Raw genomic sequence first — 27,915 nt, 5'->3', positions numbered from 1 at the left:
AATGATTAAATCTTTTCACTACCGACCAATGCACCACGAGTGCCCCTGTCGGTCATTTTGGCCAGTCAATCACATACCGCGGTGGTTTGTGGGTAGATGTGTGCGGTTAGGGTTTGTATCGCGAACTTCGAATGGCTGCATCTGTATAGATTAAGAGACAAATTACAAAGAACAACAGTAACAAAGCAAATTACCCAGATTTTTTAATGAAACAAGCACATTGTGAAGTGACAATACATAAAGAAACAATTATATTTGGTATTGTACATAATATCAATAATACTGTACAGGAACAACTTTAAAGAGAAAGCTTCATAGATGACACCAGTGAATGCACGCAGAATTAAAAACATCCTGACAGCAAAGGTAGCAGTAGGATGAACAGCATCTAAAAATGTCTAAAAACATCCTTCTCTTTTATCTGAAGATTTAATATAGATCAAAGTTAAATTGTAACGTATCATATTTGTAATATCAAAAATATATCAATGGGTCTATTAACTAAACAAAAACATACAATATCAAATATTTAAAGTTTTAGTAAGCTGAATTAATCAAATAATTTATATACACAAAGTTCCAGATTGTCCCTGTAAGAATATACATTTCAAAAAGTTTCTGAACATGGAAATGTGCTTACAGAAAGGGTCGTGCTCTTCATAAAAGATAATTTTGTTTTTTCAGCAAAGATAAACAGCTTTGAGAAAAGTGTTGAGTTCTTCTGTCCATCGGTATATGAATGTTCTGATTCCTACCACGTCCCAAATCGCTGTGAAGGAAACGACAATCAGCACACGAAGTAAACACCGGATGGGTGAAAACCAAGAGACTGAAACACAGTTATTTATCCTGGAGTTTCAAATCAAATTTCTCAGAAAACATTCTGCTTTGGGTTGGTAATAGAGTTTACTAAAGGGTATCAGCCCAAGTAATGTGTCCTCTGAGAAAGACGTCTGTCATTTCTCAGCATTTTGGTTTTTCTGTGCTTAGCGTAAAGGGAGTTGTGGAAACTGTACCGGGAACATTGTGTTAAAAGAATCGATTGGCTACTGTGAGGTATCATTTGTATTTCTCTGTATATAGAACGATCGGATTCCTACAGGCTACATTGTGCATACTGTGAAGAGACAATGCGATGCGAGACACTTACAAGCTAGTTACTGCTTTGTCTCTGGACTTTGGGAACGATGCCTTGAGTGGATTCCTCAGGACTGGGTCGCTTCACTGTGGTTAGCACACTGGGAAGGTGCCCTCTCCCTAAGAAGATCAGAAATATTATTTTGTCAAAAATCTACTGTTTGTCTTCTCCCCATTAACAGAGTTAATCACTGAAGCAGTTCTAACCAATGTCCGATTCAGCCCTATATCCATCACTCAATGAATAATGTCATTATTATTTGGCGATCATAAGATCAATATTTATTACAAGACTACAACACCCCAAATGGAAGTTGGATGTTTCTTTTGATAAAAAAATATGCAGCTATAGTTACATGAAATATCCAAATCATTACCATAAATAAAGGAAACAGCAATACTTAATTATTCAGCTTCTGTTGTAAAAGTAGGGAGCAGAAATCAAAATGTTCAGTTTCTGCAGCAGTTTGTTACTATGGTTTGCATTTCACAGAGGTTTATGGAGGTCTGTCGTCTGCCATTGCTGTTTCCATGACGACAAGAGTACGTGGTTCTTAAAATTAGAGTAGGTGTTAAGTGATAGGATATAACAATACATGAAACCATTTCCCTCAACCCCATGGATTTGAGAGAACTGTAGTGTTGAGTTATAACTAAGAGCTTCAATTCTATTCTATGTTGTTGCACACATTCACATACTCTGACAACTGATAGCATAAACAAATCAACATTTCATAACACTTGTAACATATTTTATAATTATAGGCATGTTTAAAAAAAATGCACAACACCTAATGACCATTTGCTCTGTTAAAATCATCAACAAATCTGTCAAAACACCAGCAGCTATATCACCCTGCAACTCCCAACTGGCAACCTGGTCAGCTGTGAGCCTGGTCAGTACCTGGATGAGACCTCCTGGGAAAAGGGTTCTGCTGGAAGAGGTGTTAGTGGGGCCAGTGGGGGGCGCTCACCCTATGGTCTGTGTGGGTCCTAACTCCCTAGTATAGCGACGTGGACACTATACTATTAAAAGGCACTGTCCTTCGAAAGAAAAGTAAAACTGAGGTCCTAACCTTCTGTGGTCATTAAATATCCCAGGGCGTTTCACTAAAAGAATAGGGGGTGTTTCCCATATTTCCCATTGGCCTTTACCAATCATGGCGTCCTAATAATCCCCCTCTACGATCTGGCTTCATCACTCTGCTCTCCTCCCCACTGAGAGCTGATGTGTGGTGAGCGTTCTGGCGCACTATGGCTGCCGTCACGTCATCCAGGTGGGGCTGCACACTGGTGGAGAGGATCCCCATTACCTGTAAAGCGCTTTGAGTGAAGTGTCCAGAAATACGCTGCGTAAGTGTAAGGAATTATTAAAAGACCCATTTTTTTTCTTCAACTTTTAATGGGTAATTTAGCCATTGAGTATTGACATTTTTGTGCAATGGTACAGTGCTTAAGAGTCACTCATATATATGTGTGGTTTCATTGTTTATTCGGCTATTTCTAAGTCTTTACAGGTCTACTGACTGAAAATAGATATGAAAAAACAGTACCTTGTTGTAGTATCACACTTGACGTTTGCTGTGAATCTCCTTGTGTATAATGCACAATGGTACTCCCACGTGTGTAGCCTTGAAAATAATTTACATTCAGGTCACATGCAGTACATCACAAAAACCTGAGGTTACTATGCATTACAGAGACAAACAATCCTATTAAGTATCAATCTACTAAGCAACAATCTTTTTCTTTCAACATTACATTTAACTGGAGTAGTAACTCAAGAACTTCAAAGACCTTTCAGATGCCATTAATGAAATCCATCTTCTTTGGTTTCCCCCATTTTTCTTGATAATTTTAGTATCCTTATTTTAAGCCCTCATTTATAAAACATCCATTGTGTACAAGTGCTACAATGCTGAATGAACGTTTAACAGATGTGCCACGCTACTCGTGATTATCAAGGTCTTATGATATCCATTTGGTTATTGCGCCGATCAAACGCCAAACAAAAATAAGCTCCAAAACCCAGTCCTGCAGAAATGCTGGGTGACAGAGAGTGGGTTTTGTTCATGTGATTCTGAATAGAGGAGCACGCTGAAGAGGGAGATCCCCTCTTACTCACCTTGCGGCAACAGGTTGCTCCCAGCCTGAGAGTCCCCTGAGGAGTACGAAGGAAGGGAACTTCTGCCAGAGGGCATCTGATATCCTGAATGGAAAAAGATTTCCCGGGATTCACATAAAACCCATGAGAGATGTTACAAACAAGAGGAAAAGGCCATTTGGCCCCGTCTAGCCCATTTGGTAGTTAGTAGCTTATTGATCGAAGGATCTCATCCAGCTGTTTCTTGAAATAAAACAGGACGTTGTCTTTAAGCACACGGCTGGTCCATACTCCCCCAGACCCCAAAGTTACAGAACAAGATTTAAACCCTTAAACCCACAGAAATGTAATTCTGACTTATAGCTTTTTTGGAATTTATATCCACTTGCCTGTCTGTACTCACCTGATATCTAAGACATTTTAATTTAACACTAAGAAATCGGGTACAGTGAAATTAATTTTACATTCTCATTTGCAAGCAGAAACTGTCTGCAAAGTAGTCATGTAATGAAATGCTATGCTCTTATCTAACTGCTGCATTTACTGTACTTACTTCTACCTGCTTTGTCAAGAATTAAGCAGATGATCTCTCATTCCTACACAGCTTTGACAGCCTTCTTAAAACTGAAAATGTAAAGTATGGCCCGTTTACAAGAGTTTTTTTAGAAGATAACCCCAAAAGCAGAAAAGATAACATTTCACCTGTGGTGCCTTTTGGTATGTGAAAAAATCAGAGCAGGACTTAATTCCAAACAGTGTTTGATTTATTCTTTTTAAGTTCCATTATTTCATTATGTACTTGTTCCTTTCTAGTTCATGATACTGTCAACGTAGCTCTGACACTGAACTGTCAGTTCAATGCTGACAGATTCCTTCCTGAACATTTTTCTGAGAAGTGATCTAATATAATAGGTTAGAATATAATGTCCTGGCCTGAAGCACTGTTTAGGCCACTTGATCACTACACCTTTCAAGTCCACAAAGGCAGACAGGCGCCTTCAGTGTCTTACAAAGCTCTGACCAGTAGAAGTCTTTACTCCAAACTTATGAATAAAGGTTCCTCTATACCTGCATTTTGTTATTGTGCATAAACGTTCTGTAATATAAAAACTGTTTCATTTGTGGAACTTCACCTTGCTGTTGCAACCCTCTGTGAGATTCTCCATGTGAGTAAGACAGCACAGTGACAGCCTGTCCCTCCACTCCTCCTGCTGAAGTACCTGCAAAAACAGGACAATTGTGTTTAATGACTAGTCACTTAGTTCAGCTGTTCCAACCTCTGATTCAGTACCCCTCAGCTGTTATCATTTAACAGTACCCTTGGAAGGTGGTGGGCAACAGTGCTCTTGGGAACTGAATTGCGAACAACTGCATTAAGGTTTTGAAAATGCAGAATTTTGTTATTCCGGTTTTTACATGGTGATGTGCACAGAACCTGTGCAAGAAGCCTATTACTCAGATTGAACTTAAACTGAAGACATTCCCACCACTATTTTTGAAAGAAATAACATAACCATAACTTCAAAATGATGGTTTAGCAAACTACATTCTTAATGTGGAAAAAGCAGACACTTTAAAATAAACTCTTTTAAAGTCACACAGTCATGAGGTTTTAAAACCTGCTTTGAAACCAAGTGGCTTATCGGGCTCCTTTTAGAAGTATTGTTGCCGACGGTCTGAAACGCACGAAGGCAGATGACCGGCAGTGCTAACTATCCCGTGAACTAACTGGACTGTGGCGAAGGGAAGAAAGATCACCTGCAGCATTGCTGCTGTGCATTCCCTCCCCTGAGGAGAACCCCGTCATCCCAGCACCTCCGCTGCCGTTGGGATTGGAAGGCACAGAAGCAAGAAGGCCTGCAAGACAACACACAAAAGGCAGGAGATCATCAACGAGTTGGAAAACCTGGTAATGCAAGAACACGTAACGCACCGTCTTCATGAATCAAACACCTGCTGGCATCTCCCATGATTCATTAGGTAAAGCTTGTTAAAAGCAAGTGGAATACAGTGGTGACAACAAAAAAGTATTCGTTAACAACCAAACATGAGCTGATGGTACAACTGATCTGGTGATTTTAGATCCACGTTTATATACACCTGAGGTCAAAAAACAATCCAAAAAGTAACAAATAAGGACTTGATTGGCTTACCAAGTCCTCTGTAACACGAAAGCTGCTGGTATATCTGCTTCATGCGCTCGATATTGAGGCGGCTGGCCTCGGCGTGGTGCACCATGGGTTTGGGGTAATGAACCCCTATGACACATTTTGCTGCTTTCTGGACACTGTCAGGCGCATTCCAAGGATCGTAGATGTACTTGGCAGGAAATCCCCTCAGAACCGGCAAATAACGTCTAGGAAAATGTCATTATAAATGAAAATGGTATTGTGTGTGTAGCTATAGTGATTTTATAACAGAAAAACAAACTGTTTAAGCTGGATCAGCCATTCTAACCATTGCATTACCTGATGTAATCGCCATTGGGGTCGGTCCTTCTCCCAAAGCCCACTGGACAGTAGCAGTGAAAGAACTGCTGGAAAAAGGAGCTGCAGGACAGCCACATCCAGCTGCCTGCATTCACACTCCAGTCTGCATCCAGGAGCAGCTCCTCAAACACCTGAGGACAAAGACAGCCTGAGATACAACCTACACTGGAGAAAGATCACCAGCAAGGGAGCAATTTCACAATCTCCATCTTGTTATTAAAGGAGATTTGTCTTGGTCTACCTGCCACGCTGAACTGGATATTAAAATACAGTATGGTATAATTAATTCACCATATATTGACATAATTCACAAACTGCGGACACAAACGGTGAATGTTTCTTATGCTCAATTATATTGGTCACCTTGCTTTTTACAGATTTGTGCTGTTCAAACTAAAAAATAAAAATCTGCGATCTAAATGAGGGATACAAACCCACCACACATTGATGTCTTGGTTTAGATTTACAGAAATATTCTGAATGATTTTTTTTTTATTTAGCCATTACTTGAAGAAGCCCAGAGTCTTGGGCTTAAGCAATCTGCTTGGAAAGCCTCCTACAGCCTCTAACAACCCTTTCCTTAAGAACCCTGTGCCTCCTAGTTTTGATCCTAAATTTCCAATTGGGATCCCATATTCTTGTTTGCTCCAGAGAGTGATAGTTTTCTGGGCTCATTCTCTCTGTACCACCGAAGTCTTTATATGCTCAGATCACGTCTCTTCTCAACAGCCTCCCCCCCCCCAGACTGAAGAGATTTAGCTTAACCTTTTAGTATTCAACAATCACCTGAGACTAAGGATCGTTCTTGTTCAAATTAATTGAATATTTTCTTTGAATGTCCTCAATCTGTCACACCATTTTGCGGTCTGGTCACCAAAGATTCTGAATAAGGTCCTATGAGGTCAGTGTACGGTTTGAGCACAACAGCATGGTTCAGAATTCCACAACTTTTTTACATACTGAAGATTTCCATATGTTGTTTTTCTATTGCACCCCAAATAGTCATGGTGAGGGCATGGAATATCCTCCTGCCAGTGCCAGCAGCACACTGTGCCTGCCTATCCCTTACCTTCATGCCCTCCTCCCAGCTGACCCACAGGTCCCCGCGGGTCAGGAAGCAGGCCACCGCGTGCCGGGCCAGGTGGTGGATCCAGCCCTCGTGTCGCAGCTGGGTCATGATGGCGTCGATCCAGGGGAACCCCGTCCTGCCCTCGGCCCACTTGGCCAGCGCCTCGGGGTTCTTGTCCCAGGGGATCTGCACGCAGATGGGGTTCCCCTCCATCTTGTCGAACCGGGGGTTGTTAGTAGCTGCCGTGTAGAAGAACTCCCTCCACAGTAGCTGCCCGTAGAGGGACAACGGGGGCGAACTGTTCTTTTTCACCTGTTGGCACACCCAGAGCGGGGATTACAAACTGTTCCACGGCACTGTACGCACCTGACAACCAGACCCCTGAAAAGTCCTCAAAATAATACTCGGCACAAATCTGCTACACTATTTAAAGTTTCATAGAAAGTAGGTTTAACAATTCCATGCAGAAAACAATTAATGAAACCATTCGAATTGTCTACCTGATCACACATACTAATTTCCCATAATACAGATGGTTTGCTTACATGGTAAGGACATGGAAATAAGTTTTAAATACATTCATAAGCCCTACTGTATCGTGGTAATTTGCTGCGTATGTGAAAGTTTAAGTCAAATCTGTACAATGTAATTATTTTATTCACCACCACAATATTTCCATGAAATTAAGATGAAGTCGGCTTCAGACAATGCTCTAATCCCTGCTCACCTTTTTGTACAGGTCTGTCAGTTTGAAGTAGAAGAGGCGGCAGGAGAGGCAGCCAAACCGCAGGTACGGACTCAGTCCCGTTGGACTCGCGAGAAGGGAGTTGGCATTCATTCTGGGCCTCTCGAAGTTGGCTACCCACGCCTGAACCGACCGAAAAACATTTCTCAGTGAGTTCTGTACAGACATTGGTTAAAACTGTGCAATAATACAATTTTAGGAAAGAAGGGTCATTTAACATGCAAAAAGTTACAAATTCTGATCTCATTTAATTCTGATCTAAATATCAGCCTTCTGCACTAGTCTCCCTCAATCACTGAATAACGCATAGTTCACAAGAGCGGGAAAGGATGCTTCATTTTGGTGTCGATAAGAACATAAGAAAGGCTGAGGCCACATAGTCCATTTAGCCCCTTCGTTTTTGTTTTAGGTGTAGTGTTTATATTGTCATTGTCTCATATCTTTGCTCATTCTGTACACATAGGAGCACATGTTGGGGTTTCCAGATCAAAGCCCGTCATCACCTTTCTTTCTAAATGTCTTTCCAATCGAGTGAGAGCCTCCGTTTCTCCTCCTGGCCAGACAGCAGAGGGCAAGCCTTCCGTGTCGAAACCTGCAAGTACAGCGGCCGGAAAATAATGAAATGCAGAACTCAAAGCGCACTCACATGTAGGGCTACGACCTGCTGACCCACATCTAAGCACAAAAAAACTCAGAAAAAAAGTCATTTTGATAAGAAAGTTCAGATAAAACTAGATGCAGTACATCACTAGGAAATGTGTTTAACCATTTCTCTAGATTGTTTTCTGAAATTAAGAAGGTTTTTCTAGATTGTTTTCTGAAATTGAGAAGATATTGTGCAATACTCCTTAGCAAGTACATTACAGAAAAACTTAGAGCCTGCTTAGATAATCTTATCAAACCTTTAAAAGATATAAATTTTCAAACCAATTTTAAACCACACAATTAAGAATAAAAAGTAAAAGGTATGTGGATTTATTAAATGTTCAGTCCCTACTGGGAATGGAGGACTCACCCAGTTCCTCTAAAGATGGGACCCCAAATTTCTCATCGTGATCGTCTGACACTGGAGTTGTGCATTTCCCCATCACCTCTGCAGTGATAGGCTCTGCAGGGGTTTCCAGAGGATCCATTCGACTGATCAGAGTCTGGAACCTCTTGTATGTCAGAGGTGGCTGCCCTCCATTTAACTCAATAATCCTGAAGAGAATTAAACACAACACTTATTACACTGAACACAGACAAAAATATGCATAATGCATTTCTAATATGCTCAGAAAACCTGATGGGTTGTTAATTAGATAAATGATAAACGCAAAGATTAGCAGTCAAGCACATACTATTAGATCAGTCTCACAGTCCTTTCACCAAGATAGGGAAATACCACATGCTTTCCAACAGTATTTCCTAGTCACAGCGTGACTTCAAACATAAGTATCTGCCACCATCTACTGGTTGCATCTGGTTTTGTCGGCATTCAGAATCTTTCATACAACATGAACCAGCTTTTTACACATTCTGAAATAGAACAAGGCATTACAGAAGAAAATAATTTGTGCATACAGTGCTTACAGAACCTCACAAATATCAGATTCTCTTATATATTGAGAATATAGGTGGTTCTCTTATCCAGAAAAACAACTTACTTGTCTAAATCATACAAGGTGTGCGAGACCCGCACAATGACCTCCACGTCAGCCTCACTCGCCAGCTTTTTAATTGCTGCATCTCTCTCTTTTCCAAAAGGCTCAGAGTCATACTCAAATGACAGGCGGTTGATGTTCCATTCCTGGAGAGCATCAAAAATTAAAGCCGCTTAAAAACAATCAAAATAAAAATAGGTACCACAGATTTTTTAACGGTAATGCATTGAGCAGAAACAAACTTGAATATTGCTAAGAAGCTATATTACGCAGCATCTGAAAAGATCAGAAAATCACAGGTAAGAATACTACTTCATGAAGAACTAAAATATGAATATACTCTTTGTGAAATGACATTAAACATGTATTTTTTATTCATTAATCGTAACAGTGATTTACTCAGACAGGACTATTAAAACTGTCCACTTGTGTTCATGGGCACTAAATAAGATGACAGCCAAGCATTTTGTCCATCATAGGCCAAAGGAGCCTAAATATAAGCCTTTTGTTATAAAGTAGGCAGGCTGCTTTGCTAACACACGAAAGATAATTGTCTAGTTTCTATATAACAAAAATTCAGCAGCGCCTCAAAAGCAACTGCACTTACCAGAAACACCCCAAGTACTATACATGTCAAATATCTTACAAAGAAAATAAAAGAGCACCTTTTTAATTTTGGAAACCTAGTAATAGAACCTCAACTCCAAGAACATCTTATCAGACTCATAAACAGGGAGGCACAGACTGCAAACAAGTGGGATATTTAAAGACACAAGGGAGCCCTTCAGGTTCTGTAAATGGCACAAGCAACAGCGCTGCACCTATGCTTATTAAACCCTGGGCTTTGTTCCGCATCTTCCAGCTCAGCTTCGTGTGGAGTCTGCTGTCCTTCCTGGCATGTGGGGGACCTGTATTCCCAGGTGGAAGTGGGTGGGCTTCGGCCTTGGCACCCCCGTGTTAGGAAACGCACCTTGAAAAGCCTGGGAAAGACATCCGCTGGCTGCCCTCGGATGACAAACAGGCGGGAATTCAGCTTCCGAAGGCTGGCATCGAGATCTTCCAGACACTGAAGTAAAAACCTAAAAAAATGGAATTAAGAAATTGATTATTTCAGCGGTTCTGTCAGGGTTGTTGCCAGTTTTGAGCACACTTCAAAATTCTCTGTCAGCAAAACTCGCTAAACGTGTAAATAAGTAATAGATAACGGCTCATATGATTTTGCCTTGCAACACAAAAGTACATTAACAGCAATGAATAGGTATGTAACAACTGTTTTGTCTTTAGACGGTGGATACCTTTGGACTATCTTTTTGTCTTTATAGAAATGTTAGCTGTGCACACGGAAAGTTGAAAGATGGCACCAAATACCTTACTTTCCACCATGATCAAATAATCCATTCACAGTGCAAGTGAAGACATGTAGCCTACTAAATATGCAGCCCTTCTGACATACCCCACAGCTCTACATGAATATAATCACCTCCTCAAAAGTGATCATGCTCATTATCAGTTAACATTAGGGAGCCCACTCTATAAAACTTGTGTAATGAACTGGAATGAAGCAGCCTTATGTTGAATTTCTATGGCTCGGTCTTTGAAAAATCTTCATCAACGTGCACAAAGAAGCCAAAATTCCCCATTACCACTATGCACTTAAATAATGTTTAAATGTTTTCTTATTGAATTCAGAACATTTGACATCACCTTTAATTTCGGAGAGATTTTTTCATCTTACAACTTAAACATGCGATGGTGAAGAAGATGAGATGTGTAAATATTCTTTTCAACAGAAAGGAGAAGCCTGTAGCATACTGTACAATTACTAAAAACACAGCGTTTAAAAACATAACAGTTAATAAGAAACAATAATCCTAATCTCAAAGGGCAATGGATAGTTTTCCCTCAATTGGGGATCTAATGAAGACTCAACAACTGCTAACTACCGTTTGAAGTGAGATGGGCAGCTGGGGAAAAAAACACATTAAATGAACAGTTCAAGTAGGGAGCTGCATTGGCATGTGTTGGCTACAATGGAACAAGTAAAGGTTTATCCCATGCTGAAAAGACACCCAACGTTTTGGCTATGGAGCCTTCTTTAAATGAATAGCCCTACATATACAGTGGAAATGACCTACAAACCTAGTTCCTGCTTTTGACTGCCTCCTGGTTAGTGCACTAAAATTCATGACATAATCAGTAAGGCATCTGAAGCTGTCTGATCCAGAGCTTAGGAATACTACGATATCATGACATAAGACAAGCTGATAGGCAGCTTAGTGGCATAAAATGTACAAAACGTCCTCCAAGTGTAATACTTATGTTTCTGTTTAGCTATGGCAACATTCAAACCATCTTAAATACCAGCTGGAACAAAGAGAACCTCTAGTGTCAAAGTTGAGTTTTGAGCACGCATCAAATGCTTAAAAGGTTCCACATCTTCATATTTTCAGAGAAAAGATTTGCGAATCCCAAAATAATCCCAAAAATAAATCTGGAAATTTCATGTCTGTACGTATCCAATAGGGTCCTATAGTAATTAATTCCAGGTCTCTTCAATCAAAATTACATATGAATAAAAAAAAAACAATGAGTAATTAATGTGATGTGAAAAAATTACTAAACCCCTAATTTCATAAATTCAATTAAGGGAATAATTAGAATCGGGTGTTTACATTATTAAGCAGATCCTGAGGACTGAGTTTGGAAGGCTCCACAATATATAAAGATAACAAACACTGTCACCATACAGGAGTGTGGAAAAAAGTCATGCCATGATGTAAGCAAATTCCTGAGGACCTCAGAAATAGAGTTACTGACGCTCATCAGTACATAAAAAGTTATAAAAACTTTTCTTAGAATTTAGGGCTCCACCAGTTCACTGTTAGATAAGAATGAAGATGAAGACTACAGTCACTGTATGCAGCAACGGTCACCCAATCAAAAGGTAACAACAAACCAGAAAATAACCAAGGAAGTTACAATAAAATCCCAGATGTAACTGGAGGCCACTCTCACATTGGCCAATTTGACTGTTCATGACTCAGATAATGACTGAAGAAGGATAGCAAGGAGGAAACTAATTAATATGGTATGAGGGCTTTTTCATAGTGTAAATTGTTCATTCCTGTATATGAGAGAAATAGCATGAAACCACAATTCCATCAAACTAAATATTTTTAGCACCGTGATGCATAACAGTTTACCCCATTGTTAGTTTCACCGTATAAATTGATGCATTTATTCTGAAACAAAACATTATAAACCAAACAGGATGCTAACTACCGCTCAGCAAAAATTGCACATACACAATTAAGAAAGGGTAGAAATATAGGTCACATCGATTACATAAAATGAAAATACCCAAGAGTGACTTACATAACATCTGTAAAATGAAAATGGAATGGAATTCCCAATATAATGCCAATTCTGTTATAGATAATTCAGTGATTCATACCAACTCAACATATAAACGATCCCAACGTACAGTAGCGAGAGCTAATGTGCAGAACTGTATAACACACTAGTAAGGCCTCATTTACATCACTTGGGTCACCACATTCTAGAAAACACATCACTACTCAGGAATTGGGCCCAAGAAGAGCAACCAGATACTTTCCAGGGCTCTGGGGAATGTTTAACACTGACTGGCTGAAGGAATGGAACCTTTTCAGTCTTGAACGGAGTACAAGGGGATCTGATACAACTATTTACAATTCTCTTCGGTCAAGCAAATGGAGCTGTTCAGAACAAACAGAAAATGCACAAGCAAACTAAATGGAGTGTATTTAAAACCAAGAGCAAAAGTTTGGATATGTGGCTTCAATAACATAGCTGGGTAGCATTTTTCTAGGCTTCTTTCAGGTAATAGCGGGATGAGATTCTTGAATCCATTAAGCACTTACTGTTCTCTAACAGTTCAAATCCTCACAGAATACAAATTTTGATTAATTGTAATTAATTTTTTGGGGGATGCTGTGCCAAAAATGATTGAATATAGTTAGACCTCCCATTCCATAACACCAGTAAAATTAAAAGGTATCCATTTTAACTCCAGGCTAATGGGAAATGAGTCTTTCTTCATGTCTGTGGACATTTCTGAAGGAGTAGGTACTCCATGCTGCAAGGTTAGAAGGGCTCTAATTCATTTTCCAGATGTGAATTTCTTCTTTGACTTACATACCTACCAGAACATCCACAGAGCCACAAATAACCGACAGCCACAAATAAACACCACATAACATGACTGAATTAACGTAACATAACATGAATTACATAAGAAATGTGTTTGGCAAGAACATTTTTCCATGGAAGCCAGAAGAAGAATTCAGAGCAAGCCAATAATCGTTTGCGCAAGGCTCCTAAAGCAAAGCAGCTGTGACAAGCAAATGGTATAGTCAACTCTTTTCTTGGATGTCAGTATGTTAATGTGATTTACAATCAGACATGTAGGAGACCAATAGAATCATTGTTACAAATCCTGCCTATGAGCTACAAATCTGCTTGGCCTTCACCACTATAGTGGCTAATGGAACTGACTGGGTCACCACAACACAGACAGCTCCAAACCAACACCAGGTCAAAGTCTGACCTAGAAAGTCCAGTGAGGTGCAGGCTGTCTGCACAGGCCTCACAAGTTAATCCATATGGCTGGGTGCTACAGTAATAGCACACGTGTTTTTCGCACTGTCTGGGTCACAGTTGGAGACCGCGATCAGCAGCAGAAAGTAATCTCAAACTACAAAGAATAATAAATGATGGCAAAACTGAAGCTATATTTATCCATTCTGCCATTTCTGACTTTTATTATACTGCAATCTCTGCACGAATGTGGTAAGTGTGCCTTGAAGATACTTTAAAACCAGGTTACTCCTAAAGTGCAAGAAATGTTTTTGATCTGCAATTTAAAATACGAAATCAGAAAGAAGATCAGATTCACACGTAAACCAGTAATTTCACAGTCGGGACGACACTGAAGTGTTGATTTCCTCCTATAAACGTGATCTTTTAAGTACAATGTAAACACTGAATGTGACACCATTCAGGTATTGCAGCATTTCAAATAAGTTACAAATTGTACAAACGTGTCAAGATTGGTTTCATAAAAGATAACATCTTGTCTGAAAGCTTGAACTACACCAAGCACTAGCAGAACTCCTGGAAAACATAAGCAGCCTTGTTTTCTTGTTTTGAACAACCTTGTTTTCAACACCTCAGCGGTTTCAGGTCTTTTCTAAAATGACTATGACACAAGCAATCATCCTGCTACACGTCTGCCTGTCAAAGTCACTCAAATAGCATTGTGAACATACAAATCAGTGTTTGGATCCACAGTCCAATAATGATGTGATGGTTCTCAATGAAAGCTTGAGTGACGTCTTCCACCAAAACGCAATTTTTTTCTTCCTCCTACTTCAGTAAACATGAGATGGATTGTTTTATGATACCACAGTTGCACTGGGTGGTTTGCAGAAGTAGGTCAGTTGCTCTAACAGCCACAAATTGTATAACCACTCAACGACACAGTGCCCTACTTCCTACGTGGTTATGTGAGTTATGCCATCTATTTTCTGACTAGGTAACAGCCATCTAGTGGAAACCTACAGAGACATTCACATAGTGTGAAGTTTCCCAGAAAAGGCCATGTTTAGAATTTAGATCTTTCACCGCACTATCCTGGTTCTACAAAAAGGAAAAAAATAAAGTTTCACAAAAAAGGCAGCATGAAGTCCCTGCAGGCATTAACCAGCCTATCAACAGTACGTTAAAAGGAAAGTCAGTTAACACTGTTATCTTCTTGGAAATTAATGAAGCGACAATTTTAGAGCTGCAATAGCTTTGAATACTTGACTGCTGATTCTGCACTGTTTAAATTCACTGTTAGTACATTAAATGGTTTTACAATGATTGTTATATCAATGCATTAATTTATGTCATCATTGACATAACACATTTTGCTATACATTTCCCTGTTTCCTATCTTTGCACAGAATCTCTTTGAACAATCAAGTTTCTATTACATCACTGTAATACAGTGTTCACTGCATGTTGATACATCTTTGTATCAAGGTGCCATGTTTCTTTGCTGACTGTTTGATATTTATGTAAAAGTACTTCAATTCTTACCCCTTTCATTTTCAAGTTCTATTTCAAAATCCTAACAGTACATCTTTAATGATAAACCTAACCTTTCAAACACATTAACCTATCTTGATGTACTCTACATCCTTCCCAAGTGTACAAAAGAGAATAACCTCTTTCACCTAAATAAACCACTGAAACATGACTCCAATTTAAAGTGTTAATGTACAGCAATCCCCAATAAAACCTGAAATAAAATGTCTACTGAAAAATCTGCAATAGACACTTCTATGTTCTTATTTGAATAAGGTCCTCACAACCCAGCATCCGTTTAGCTCCTGAGACACCAAGAGGGTGAATCATTTTCTGTCTTCCACTGAAACAACACTCGGTAAAAGCATTTGTTTCTAAATCTAGCACAGTAGAAATGATTCAAGTAAACACTTCAACTGCACTGTTCATCGATGGGTGAGATGTAAACAGAATACTTGCATGTTAAATGTCAAAGAACTATGTGTACTACCATTTTCAGGAAGCTACGGCTTCACTTAACAAAATTAGACCCAGGTGGTATTCAAGCCAAAAGTGTAAGAAGAAATGGTTCAACTCATATACACCATTTATTTTTGGATGTTTGTGTTCAACACGCATGGCCAATCCTGACCAGGTCCTTGGAGCCTGCCAATCACATAGGTCACTCTCGCTATACAAATCCATTTAAACTCTGTTCGATAAGATTTAGTAGGCGACAAACTGGTATACACCAACACAAACCTGATTCCATCCCTGCTATAGAGAGAAAAAATAACTCTTTGGAAGCCATTACAGATACCCAGCTACTCCTAATCAAATGTAAAAGCTGCTTTCACCTAACATAGGAATTTCACTCTGCTGCATAAATTGACTCACGTTCCTGTTCTTACCAGACCTCCCCGTCCAGAATCAGACCTCTGTCAGGGCCCAACAGCTGTGAGGGAGCTCTGCTAACTGCCACACCAACTTGCAATTAATGCTCACAGTCACAGAATTAAAAAAAAAACCTGAATTGTAACTACAACAAATACCTATAGTAAGATCCATCCAGAGCAGTAATGAGAAACTGACACCTCAGTGGTTAAATTCAGCAAAACGGTGTTACCATTTGGTTCTATTTTATTGCGTATTAAAAATATCGGAACAAATTTATTGTCATTTTGCCTTGTCCCTTCAGTAAAATTCTGTACATTTCAGCAGAGGCACACAGAGTAATGACAGGAGTCCTGTAATGCAGAAGGCAAGAATAATAATAGTGACAAAACAGAAAGTTTACTGGTGGACTGCAAATCTTAGCCTGATATACTTAAGAGGTCACACAGCAACAGTGGAAGGCTTCACCATTCTCACTTCAGCCATTGTCAGGAGTCTGGGAGTCACACCTAATCCTCCCCCGTCTTTGGAGCCACATGTGAAAAATTTAATTAAGATTTGATTAAGACATCTTCCTTCCACCTTAGAAATATTGCCCGCATTAGGCCATTTTTATCAATGCCTGATCCATGCTTTTATAACATCAAGGCATGATTTCTCCAACTCTTTACTGTATGGGGTCCCTAACTCTCTCTCAACAAGTTGCAATAAGTTCAAAGCTGTTGTTTTGAACAATATGTTGTACTCAGCAGCCATATCACCCTACCACAACTGGCAGCCTACTGGAGCTCAGCAGGTGTGAGCCTGGTCAGTACCTGGATGATAGACTCCTGGGAAAGCGAAGGCTGGTGCTGGAACAGGTGTTAGTGGGGCAGCACTGTTTGCACTTTGTTTTGTTTTTTACACTTGTTTTATAATCGAGAGACTTTCTGTAAGTAAGAATTCCATTGTACCAGTACCGGTTACATATGGCAATAAAGTTCAAGTTCAAGTTCAAGTTCAAGCAGGGGGCGCTCACTCTGCGGTCTATAGTAATGCCCCAGTATAGTCAAATCTCTTCAAATCTAAACGTAAAACTTACCTTTTTATCAAAATCTATATCTGACTGCCTACAGTCAATTTGTAAAAACTGTCCCCCCCCCCCCCCTCCCTCATTTACTTTTACTGTAGTTTTCTTATCTTTTTCTTTATTCATGATGTAAAGCATCCTTAGGTTTGGAAAAGCATAGAAATACTAACATAGAAACGAATGTAAGTGTCCAGTTTAGCCTGAGGCAGTTATCAGTACTGGTGAATCATTATTTTAACACACGTGCACTAGTGTGGGAGACACTCCATATGGCTTCAGGTTCAGTAAAATATTGTAGTTTTCTTGTAAGTAGCAAGCTATTTCAGAGGTATTCCAATAACAGATGTAATTCTAAACACTTAAACTACTGAATCAATTAACTACTCACTACCAAGCAAGCTAGATGGGCCAAATGGCCTACTTATAGCAACACAACAGGACTATTTGAGAACACTGGCTCAAAAGAAATTCAAGACTGTAAAAAACAGCAGATGATGTTTAATGCAGAGAAGCATAAAGTCGAAGGCTAGAAAAACAAGTGATAAAAATGAGTAGAGAAATATAAGAAGCTGCTTACTTCTTAAGGAATTTGGTGGCTATGCTCACATCAGTTTCAGCTTTGATGCATCTTTGTGAAGTCAAGTTGACACTTATCCCAGAAGTCAATTAGCAAACCAGAGCACACAGAGGAAACCCACGTGATCACTGGGGGAACATGCAAACTCCACACAGACCGCTCCGCAGGAATTGAACCAGGGACTCCAGCGCCATGAGGCAGCAATGCTAATGACTGTGTCACCGTGCCATCCCCCCCCCATTGACATAAAACAAAAACCAAAAACAAATGGAAACTAAGAGAAGCGAAATTAAAACCGAGAGCAGGAGGCACTTCTTTAGCCAAAGGGTTATGGGAGTCTGGAGCAACATGCCCAGCCACGTTCCTGAAGCTCAGATACTTCTTTCAAGACATGGCTGGATAAGAACATTAGATCAATTAGCTAGGAAATACAAAAAAAAACTAGCTGGAAGGGCTGAATAACCTTATTCAAGAGAAGTAAACAAAAAGTTTCCCGATCCTCTTTTAATTATGAACTTTCTGAGCTTCTGCAGAAGTAAAACACCATCATAAATACAACAAATGATCAAATTTTGTTTCCTTCATTTTTACTTTGTTCCACACTTCAACATTGCTTAGCCCTTGTGTAACACCATGCAGGCACACACATTAACACCACATGCAATGAAGCAACACTATTTTTAACAGGCTTCGCAATAGTGCCCTCGTCATGTTTCACCAAATCTTCTTTGTACAGTACACTTGCATGTCAGCTTATTTCACAGTCAAACAGGACCAGCTATTATACAGGTCTATGTAACTTACTTTCAGTTATATAATATAATTTTATAGGATTTCTGCTTTAATGAATTTGTTGCATAACAGCATTTTTATTCATTCTTTTCTCTGGGCAGATATACAGGCTTCAGGCCTCCAGATGATGTAGACATTTATTACAAAGTCCACACTTTGTGTTTTTTCCATATTAGGACACATTTTGTTAAAAAGTTGGAACACATTCCAACGTGAAGAGACTGCTGCATTCATTAAGATCAAAGTAATAACATTCACAGCTTGCTAGTCATTTTGCAAAGGAACACACCTGAAGTGCGTCACACCTGAAGAAGGCTCCACGGCCAAAACGTTGTGTTTTCTTCCTTCTCTTTTCAGCATGGAATAAACCTGCTACCTGTTCCTTTGCAGCCTACGCATGCTGATGCAGCTACCCACCTGAATTTTTCAAAGGAAACTGCATTCATCCATCCATATTCAGACAAACTTAGATATAAGATTAATATGATATATTTTTCCATTCTTTAAAAGACTCTTAAAAGGAAATTATCTTAAAAGCATCCGAGATCAAGCTATCGTATGTCCAATGTAATATAGTATTTGAACATGAAACAATATTCCTTGACAGCTCATCATTTAGCAACCCAGACCTCACTTAATATGTCACAAAACTTTATAAATACACTCAGCCTGAAGCAATGAAATCTAAGATCTAATCACTTGGCCCTTTATAACATTTATGAATACAAAAGCCAAATCTAGTTCTCAATGGTACACTGCCTATTGTTAAAACAGTCCGTAAAAAAACAAAAAAATGGTTGTGATGTCAATAAATTTGTTGTTTGCAGATGAGACAACTTTGAGGTATTCTAGGGCGAATTCTGTTGTCATTAACATCAACATTTTGCACTGTACACTTCTTCATTCTTAATAACTGATTACTATTCCCAATAACAAGAACTTCTTACAAGTGTACTTCTAACTGCCACACAGAAGATGCAAAACTAAAAATAACTTCCATATTGCAGGTGACATCACCTTCTGGTGTCTCCTGGTGCGTCAACAGGAGACACTTAATTCAAAACCATTTTAAAACAGATGCACATTATTCCACATACAAGAATGTGACAGGAAGAGCCTGACAAGTGTAAAAAAGAAATGTTACACTGTAAGTAGGGTTAGTGTACAGCGACTAGACAACGCCTGACTGATGCACCACATTGCTCAGCTCTGACAACTAAGACGGCAGATTCTGATCAATAACACTGCGCAGCAAACATCTAGCGTCTTCTTTTGGGGACGTAGTTAAATTTGCATACAAAGCAATACATTAAGCAGCTTGATTCATTGTTTCTCGTTGTTAATTCAACAATACTGTTCTACAGCTCCCAAGGTAGAGATGCTGTAAACAACTTTCTTCGACCCACCGCGAAGTTCTGTAGCTACAGGAGACGTGTCGCCACTCACAAAAAGCGCACAATCCGAGAGGACAACATGCTCCCGGAGCACTAGGAATGCAAACACACACGGAACAGCGCACATCCGCAACACAACACAACCGCACACGGAGCACCTCTCGCGCGTTTTTAGTAAACAAAAACAAAACAGTTTCAAACGCGGCTGATCATCGTGAAGTTTTTTCCGACCCTCTCACCTCCAGCGGTTGATCCCGACGTTGGACGACCCGGCGAACCAGGGGTCCAGTATGTAGACGCAGCGCAAGCTGGCGGCGCCCTTGAGGGACTCCCGGAGCGCAGGGCTGTCGTGCAGCCTCAAGCCCTTTCTGAACCAGTGGACAGTGTTCACGACCATTACTCCCTGCGGCGGTGGAAACACGCTCTTCTGCAACCACTGCTCCTACACTACCAGGGCCCTGCGTGGCACGTCACCCAGACACCACAGAGCCGGCGGGTTTCACTTCGTGCTCGATGTCTGCCCGATTCTTAGTCTACCTGAGTCGAAACAGAAGTGGTCAGTTCGGTATGGCGTGTCCCAGGCAGGAATTAGCCCTGTTCTAACAAAACTTTTCCCATGGAATTGTAAAATCCAGAGAACGCCAGCAAAACCATTGGGGCGCGAATCCCAGCGTTTCGTCTCCGTCACGACACCCGCCGAGCCCAGGGACGATCCGCCAAGGTTTGAAACGCCTGAGGGGGGAAAACAAACACGAACTCTGGCCGGCCCTTTTTTATAGATCGCCGGTACTGTAACTTCTTTCCCACACGGGTCCAAACGCCAGAAAATTGCTCGTTTGCTTGCTGAAAGTGACACACGAACTAGGGGCTGAAGCTGCCCTTTCCTGAAGGCGATGACGATGATAACGCCGATGATGAAGGTGTCAGTTCAACGTCTCCCACAACAGATCCTTTGCCTGCAACAACACTGACCCTCTCTGTGATTATCCGGGTTTCTCACAGCCATCCCTTAGAACCCCAGCGTGCGGGGCCGTCGTGTGTATTAATATTTTTGGGCTGAAGACCACACTCCTGGCTCTTTCTGTTTCTCGGCGGAAGACTGCGACAGTCACCCTCCTCTCCGGCCACGTCAGTCAGGCGCCCTCCCTCCGCCCCGCCCTGCTGCTACGCAACCGCCACTCGCGGCCTCTGATTGGTTGCAGCCGGAGTGACGTCCCTGCCCTCAGTCACGTTCTGGTAGTGTGATGCTCTGGTCACGACGCAGCCTTCGCGGGAATCGTCCGCTTTTTTTCTATTCCCTGGCCTGAATTCTCTCCGCCCCTGCCCACTGAGGCCCGCTAGCCACAGTTCAAGCGCCCCACGCTCATGGCGAGAGTTTTAACCCAATACTAGGCATGTTGTTATGGCGAATCGTTCCGGCCTTCCAAGCTCCGCCCTGTTCGCCAGGACGCTCTCCCATTGGTCACGGTCCCAGGACCCGGATGAACACGTGAAGTAGGGCGAGACGAAACCACCGTGTCTCCACGTGTTCATCCCCACTGTGCAGTGGAGGAGGGGAGGGATCCTTCGAGTTAGATAACAGCAATACACACCCCTCCTCCTCCTTGGCACTGGTGTTATATAGGCGCTGGATTTAACTGCGTCACTGCGCTGTCGAGGATGTTTTTTTCCCCCATGAACTGGTGCTGTTCCATCCATTTTCTAACCGCTTTATCCAATACAGGGTCGTGAGGGAGCATTGGAACTGACATTCTGTAACAAAAAGTATTTGAAAGTAGAACTGCATATCAGCTGTTACAGTGTTAAGCACTGCTAGTGCAGAGCTTCTGTACTGGAATGTTTTCTTTCTTGACACTCCTTGTGCTGTGTATGAGAATCCTCTGCCTGAGCAGCTTCACATTAACATAAGCCTAAAGAGCAGGCAGTAACGGCAAACCCCTGCCAATCGCTTTTAAGAATACCAGTAAGAATACAGCACACACAGAAGAATCCATTAATTATTTGATTATTGAATGTAAACACACTCTTTAGGCAGGGGAAACTAAGTTAGAACAGTCCTATACAAGATTATACAAGATGGTATACTAGCCCCAGTTACGTAGACAGATGCACTGTGTAATAAAAGTCTTCTCCAATCAACCCGTGTTGTGAAAAAATGTTATTGAAACTGCAAGGTGCATTAACACTGCATAACCTGGAGTTTAACAAATTAATTACTAATCTGACCATTATCACATCCACTGTCTGCTTTTTGTAATGCAATAAAGTGATTCACAAGATAGTTATGTATGTCTAGTGTACTGGTTATTTAATGTTAAAAAAAGCCTGAACAAGCTGAAAATACAGGAAATTCAACTGTTATTGTAAATAGCAATAACAGATCAATGGATTTTACAATCAACATTGTAAGAAATGACATCAAAATATGCATTCTGTTAAAAATGAAAGTATAATGCAATAAATATTTAAATAATGCAACACAGCTGTCCACAAATTAGGACAAAGAATGTTGAAGGTGAACATACTAACTGGTGACTGAAGTCTGTGCAAGAAAAGGAATCTGTTTTCATTGAGGGGATATACTGTATCTCAAAATGAACATGTGAAGCTTGTATTTAATAACTTTATGAATAATAAAATCCACCATACCTGTCCCTCTTTCTACGGTTCTCTTTAGATGAGCCATCAGAGCAAAGTAAAGGGTATGGAGAGTCACTGTATGGAAATGCATTTGCCAATGATAATTTGCATTTTGATTTTGATCTTTGAGCTTAGAATGGCATGGAATGTTTTCATTAACTGCTTACAACATAGCCATAAATAGAAGAGCATCTCAGTTTATAGCTAGAAAGATAATCCAATAAAAATGTCAATAGCTATTCATACAGCAGACACTCTTGAGCTACGTAGCTCACAGTTGCAAAATGTGTCCATGTTATCTTTTTGTATCAAACAATTGATATTCTCATTTGTTTTATCATTTGTTGAATTAATTTGTTAAGCAAAGAAATGTTCAAGTAAGCAATTCCTTATACCCAGGTTGATATGACAATAAATTTGAAACTGATCTGAAATACTACTGGAACTGCTGGATCTAGACAGACCATGTTTGTAAATGTACCCTGTACCCTGTCAGAAATGTCTATGTCTACATTGCCTATAGCATTGTCTTGTCAGTGTCTGTATTCGTACCGTAGACCTGGAGAATGATATCTCGCTCCTCTGTATACTTATATATGGCTGGACTGACATATAAACTTGAACTTGAACTTGTCTCATGCTAACAACAGAAACAATAGAGTTTCAGAAACTCTGGGGGGCCTGGATGGCACAGTGCACCGTGAGGTTGACACGCCAGCTAGGTTTAGTGTTAGCTTTTACACTCTAGTTACACAATTTATTTGCTTAGCACTGTATTTTGGGGCCCAAGAGAGGTTTAGAACGAGTGTTTTTTTTATCATTCTCTGAAATTTTGTTTTCAGAAACTCCTGAGGACCGGGATGACACAGAGTACCGTGCGGTCATTGTATCAAAAAACTGTGTCGGTCGGATCAAAAACTGTCAACAAGCATTACTGAATCTCCTTCAATTGCAAGAGCTTTGATCAACTATCTTGAATGCGTCCCACTCGTGCCTTTTGATTTGGGAAACATGTCAAAATCCCATGACCAGAGAGGCTCAGATGTAAATCGAAAAATTCTCAGTTGAAAACCCAGCTAGCTTTAGTGTTAGCTTTTAAATTCTATTTACACAGCTTATTTGCTTATCACTCTGTTTTGGGTCCCAAGACAGGTTTAGAACGAGTGTTTTTTTGTCCATCTCTGAAATTTTTTTTTGGAAACTCCGGGGGGCCTGGATGTTAAGTTAAGTTGAACAAAAGTACCCAACTTCTCTCTGAAGTTCATTCAAATGCAAGTGCTTCTATCCATGGTCTAGATTGTGTCCCAATAATTCCTTTTGGTTTGGGGAACATGACAAAATCCCATGCCCAGAGAACTTCAGATGAAGATCGCAGAAATGCTCAGTGGACACCCCAGGTAGGGTAAGGATCAGCATTTACACACTACTCAGAGAATTTTTATTTTCAGGGATGGATTTTTAGCCCAATTCAACTTGAAGAAAAGTGGTTTCGTGAAAAACGCTGAAATTTTTTTTTCAGAAACTCCGGGGTGCCTGGATGTCGCGGTGCACCACGCGACAGTTGTATTCCAAAACTGAGTCACTCAGATCACACGAGTACCCAAGCATGCTTGAAACTCATTCAAATGCAAGTGCTTCTATCTGTTGTCTTGATTGTTTCCCACTCATTCCTTTTGGTTTGGGTAACATGTCAAAATCCCATGCCCAAAGAACTTCAGATAGAGTTCGTGGAAATGCTCAGTGGACACCCCAGGTAGGGTAAGGATCAGCATTTCCACACTACTCAGAGAATTTTTATTTTCAGGGATGGATTTTTAGCCCAATTCAAGTTGATGAAAAGTAGTTTCGTGAAAATAGGAGAAAATTTTTTTTCAGAAACTCCGGGGTGCCTGGATGTCGCGGTGCACCACGCGACAGTTGTATTGCAAAACTGAGTCACTCAGATCACACGAGTACCCAAGCATGCTTGAAACTCATTCAAATGCAAGTGCTTCTATCTGTTGTCTTGATTGTTTCCCACTCATTCCTTTTGGTTTGGGTAACATGTCAAAATCCCATGCCTAGAAAACTTCAACTAGAGTTCGCGGAAATGCTCAGTGGACACCACAGGTAGGGTAAGGATCAGCATTTCCACACTACTCAGAGAATTTTTATTTTCAGGGATGGATTTTTAGCCCAATTCAAGTTGAAGAAAAGTGGTTTCGTGAAAATCGCAGAAAATTTTTTTTCAGAAACTCCGGGGTGTCTGGATGTCGCGGTGCACCACGCGACAGTTGTATTGCAAAACTGAGTCACTCAGATCACACGAGTACCCAAGCATGCTTCAAACTCATTCAAATGCAAGTGCTTCTATCTGTTGTCTTGATTGTTTCCCACTCATTCCTTTTGGTTTGGGTAACATGTCAAAATCCCATGCCCAGAGAACTTCAGATAGAGTTCGTGGAAATGCTTAGTGGACACCCCAGGTAGGGTAAGGATCAGCATTTCCACACTACTCAGAGAATTTTTATTTTCAGGGATGGATTTTTAGCCCACTTCAACTTGATGAAAAGTAGTTTCGTGAAAATTGGAGAAAATTTTTTTTCAGAAACTCCGGGGTGCCTGGATGTCGCGGTGCACAACGCGACAGTTGTATTCCAAAACTGAGTCACTCAGATCACACGAGTACCCAAGCATGCTTGAAACTCATTCAAATGCAAGTGCTTCTATCTGTTGTCTTGATTGTTTCCCACTCATTCCTTTTGGTTTGGGTAACATGTCAAAATCCCATGCCCAGAGAACTTCAGATAGAGTTCGTGGAAATGCTCAGTGGACACCCCAGGTAGGGTAAGGATCAGCATTTCCACACTACTCAGAGAATTTTTATTTTCAGGGATGGATTTTTAGCCCAATTCAAGTTGATGAAAAGTAGTTTCGTGAAAATCGGAGAAAATTTTTTTTCAGAAACTCCGGGGTGCCTGGATGTCGCGGTGCACCACGCGACAGTTGTATTCCAAAACTGAGTCTCTCAGATCACACGAGTACCCAAGCATGCTTGAAACTCATTCAAATGCAAGTGCTTCTATCTGTTGTCTTGATTGTTTCCCACTCATTCCTTTTGGTTTGGGTAACATGTCAAAATCCCATGCCTAGAAAACTTCAACTAGAGTTCGCGGAAATGCTCAGTGGACACCCCAGGTAGGGTAAGGATCAGCATTTCCACACTACTCAGAGAATTTTTATTTTCAGGGATGGATTTTTAGCCCAATTCAAGTTGAAGAAAAGTGGTTTCGTGAAAATCGCAGAAAATTTTTTTTCAGAAACTCCGGGGTGCCTGGATGTCGCGGTGCACCACGCGACAGTTGTATTGCAAAACTGAGTCACTCAGATCACACGAGTACCCAAGCATGCTTGAAACTCATTCAAATGCAAGTGCTTCTATCTGTTGTCTTGATTGTTTCCCACTTATTCCTTTTGGTTTGGGTAACATGTCAAAATCCCATGCCCAGAGAACTTCAGATAGAGTTCGTGGAAATGCTCAGTGGACACCCCAGGTAGGGTAAGGATCAGCATTTCCACACTACTCAGAGAATTTTTATTTTCAGGGATGGATTTTTAGCCCAATTCAAGTTGAAGAAAAGTGGTTTCGTGAAAATCGCAGAAAATTTTTTTTCAGAAACTCCGGGGTGCCTGAATGTCGCGGTGCACCACGCGACAGTTGTATTCCAAAACTGAGTCACTCAGATCACACGAGTACCCAAGCATGCTTGAAACTAATTCAAATGCAAGTGCTTCTATCTGTTGTCTTGATTGTTTCCCACTCATTCCTTTTGGTTTGGGTAACATGACAAAATCCCATGCCTAGAGAACTTCAACTAGAGTTCGCGGAAATGCTCAGTGGACACCCCAGGTAGGGTAAGGATCAGCATTTCCACACTACTCAGAGAATTTTTATTTTCAGTGATGGATTTTTAGCGCAATTCAAGTTGAAGAAAAGTAGTTTCGTGAAAATCGCAGAAAATTTTTTTTCAGAAACTCCGGGGTGCCTGGATGTCGCGTTGCACCACGCGACAGTTGTATTGCAAAACCGAGTCACTCAAATCACACGAGTACCCAAGCATGCTTGAAACTCATTCAAATGCAAGTGCTTCTATCTGTTGTCTTGATTGTTTCCCACTCATTCCTTTTGGTTTGGGTAACATGTCAAAATCCCATGCCCAGAGAACTTCAGATAGAGTTCGTGGAAATGCTCAGTGGACACCCCAGGTAGGGTAAGGATCAGCATTTCCACACTACTCAGAGAATTTTTATTTTCAGGGATGGATTTTTAGCCCAATTCAAGTTGAAGAAAAGTGGTTTCGTGAAAATCGCAGAAATTTTTTTTTCAGAAACTCCGGGGTGCCTGGATGTCACAGTGCACCACGCGACAGTTGTATTGCAAAACTGAGTCACTCAGATCACACGAGTACCCAAGCATGCTTGAAACTCATTCAAATGCAAGTGCTTCTATCTGTTGTCTTGATTGTTTCCCACTCATTCCTTTTGGTTTGGGTAACATGTCAAAATCCCATGCCCAGAGAACTTCAGATAGAGTTCGTGGAAATGCTTAGTGGACACCCCAGGTAGGGTAAGGATCAGCATTTCCACACTACTCAGAGAATTTTTATTTTCAGGGATGGATTTTTAGCCCACTTCAACTTGATGAAAAGTAGTTTCGTGAAAATCGGAGAAAATATTTTTTCAGAAACTCCGGGGTGCCTGGATGTCGCGGTGCACCACGCGACAGTTGTATTCCAAAACTGAGTCACTCAGATCACACGAGTACCCAAGCATGCTTGAAACTCATTCAAATGCAAGTGCTTCTATCTGTTGTCTTGATTGTTTCCCACTTATTCCTTTTGGTTTGGGTAACATGTCAAAATCCCATGCCCAGAGAACTTCAGATAGAGTTCGTGGAAATGCTCAGTGGACACCCCAGGTAGGGTAAGGATCAGCATTTCCACACTACTCAGAGAATTTTTATTTTCAGGGATGGATTTTTAGCCCAATTCAAGTTGAAGAAAAGTGGTTTCGTGAAAATCGCAGAAAATTTTTTTTCAGAAACTCCGGGGTGCCTGAATGTCGCGGTGCACCACGCGAAAGTTGTATTGCAAAACTGAGTCACTCAGATCACACGAGTACCCAAGCATGCTTGAAACTCATTCAAATGCAAGTGCTTCTATCTGTTGTCTTGATTGTTTCCCACTCATTCCTTTTGGTTTGGGTAACATGTCAAAATCCCATGCCTAGAGAA

General features: G+C 40.7%; 1 protein-coding gene across 1 annotated transcript; it reads right to left on the bottom strand.

Moving 5' to 3' along the window:
* Positions 1-190: 190 nt before the first annotated feature.
* cry1b (cryptochrome circadian regulator 1b) lies at positions 191-21,400 on the bottom strand. The gene is made up of 15 exons (XM_088645845.1): positions 20,243-21,400; positions 10,158-10,266; positions 9,191-9,333; positions 8,560-8,744; positions 8,048-8,136; positions 7,527-7,667; positions 6,800-7,111; positions 5,710-5,861; positions 5,395-5,597; positions 5,000-5,098; positions 4,375-4,461; positions 3,263-3,346; positions 2,691-2,768; positions 1,151-1,257; positions 191-769 (listed from the first exon to the last, which is right to left on the bottom strand). Exons 1-14 carry the CDS (start codon positions 20,398-20,400, stop codon positions 1,154-1,156), a joined length of 1,944 nt encoding a protein of 647 aa, XP_088501971.1. The 5' UTR covers positions 20,401-21,400; the 3' UTR covers positions 191-769; positions 1,151-1,153.
* Between the last annotated feature and the right edge of the window lie 6,515 nt (positions 21,401-27,915).

This window comes from Lepisosteus platostomus, chromosome 9 (genome assembly GCF_059453375.1).
Source record: "Lepisosteus platostomus isolate fLepPlt1 chromosome 9, fLepPlt1.hap1, whole genome shotgun sequence".
NCBI lineage: Eukaryota > Metazoa > Chordata > Actinopteri > Semionotiformes > Lepisosteidae > Lepisosteus > Lepisosteus platostomus.
This window is presented reverse-complemented; position numbering and strand designations above follow the sequence as displayed.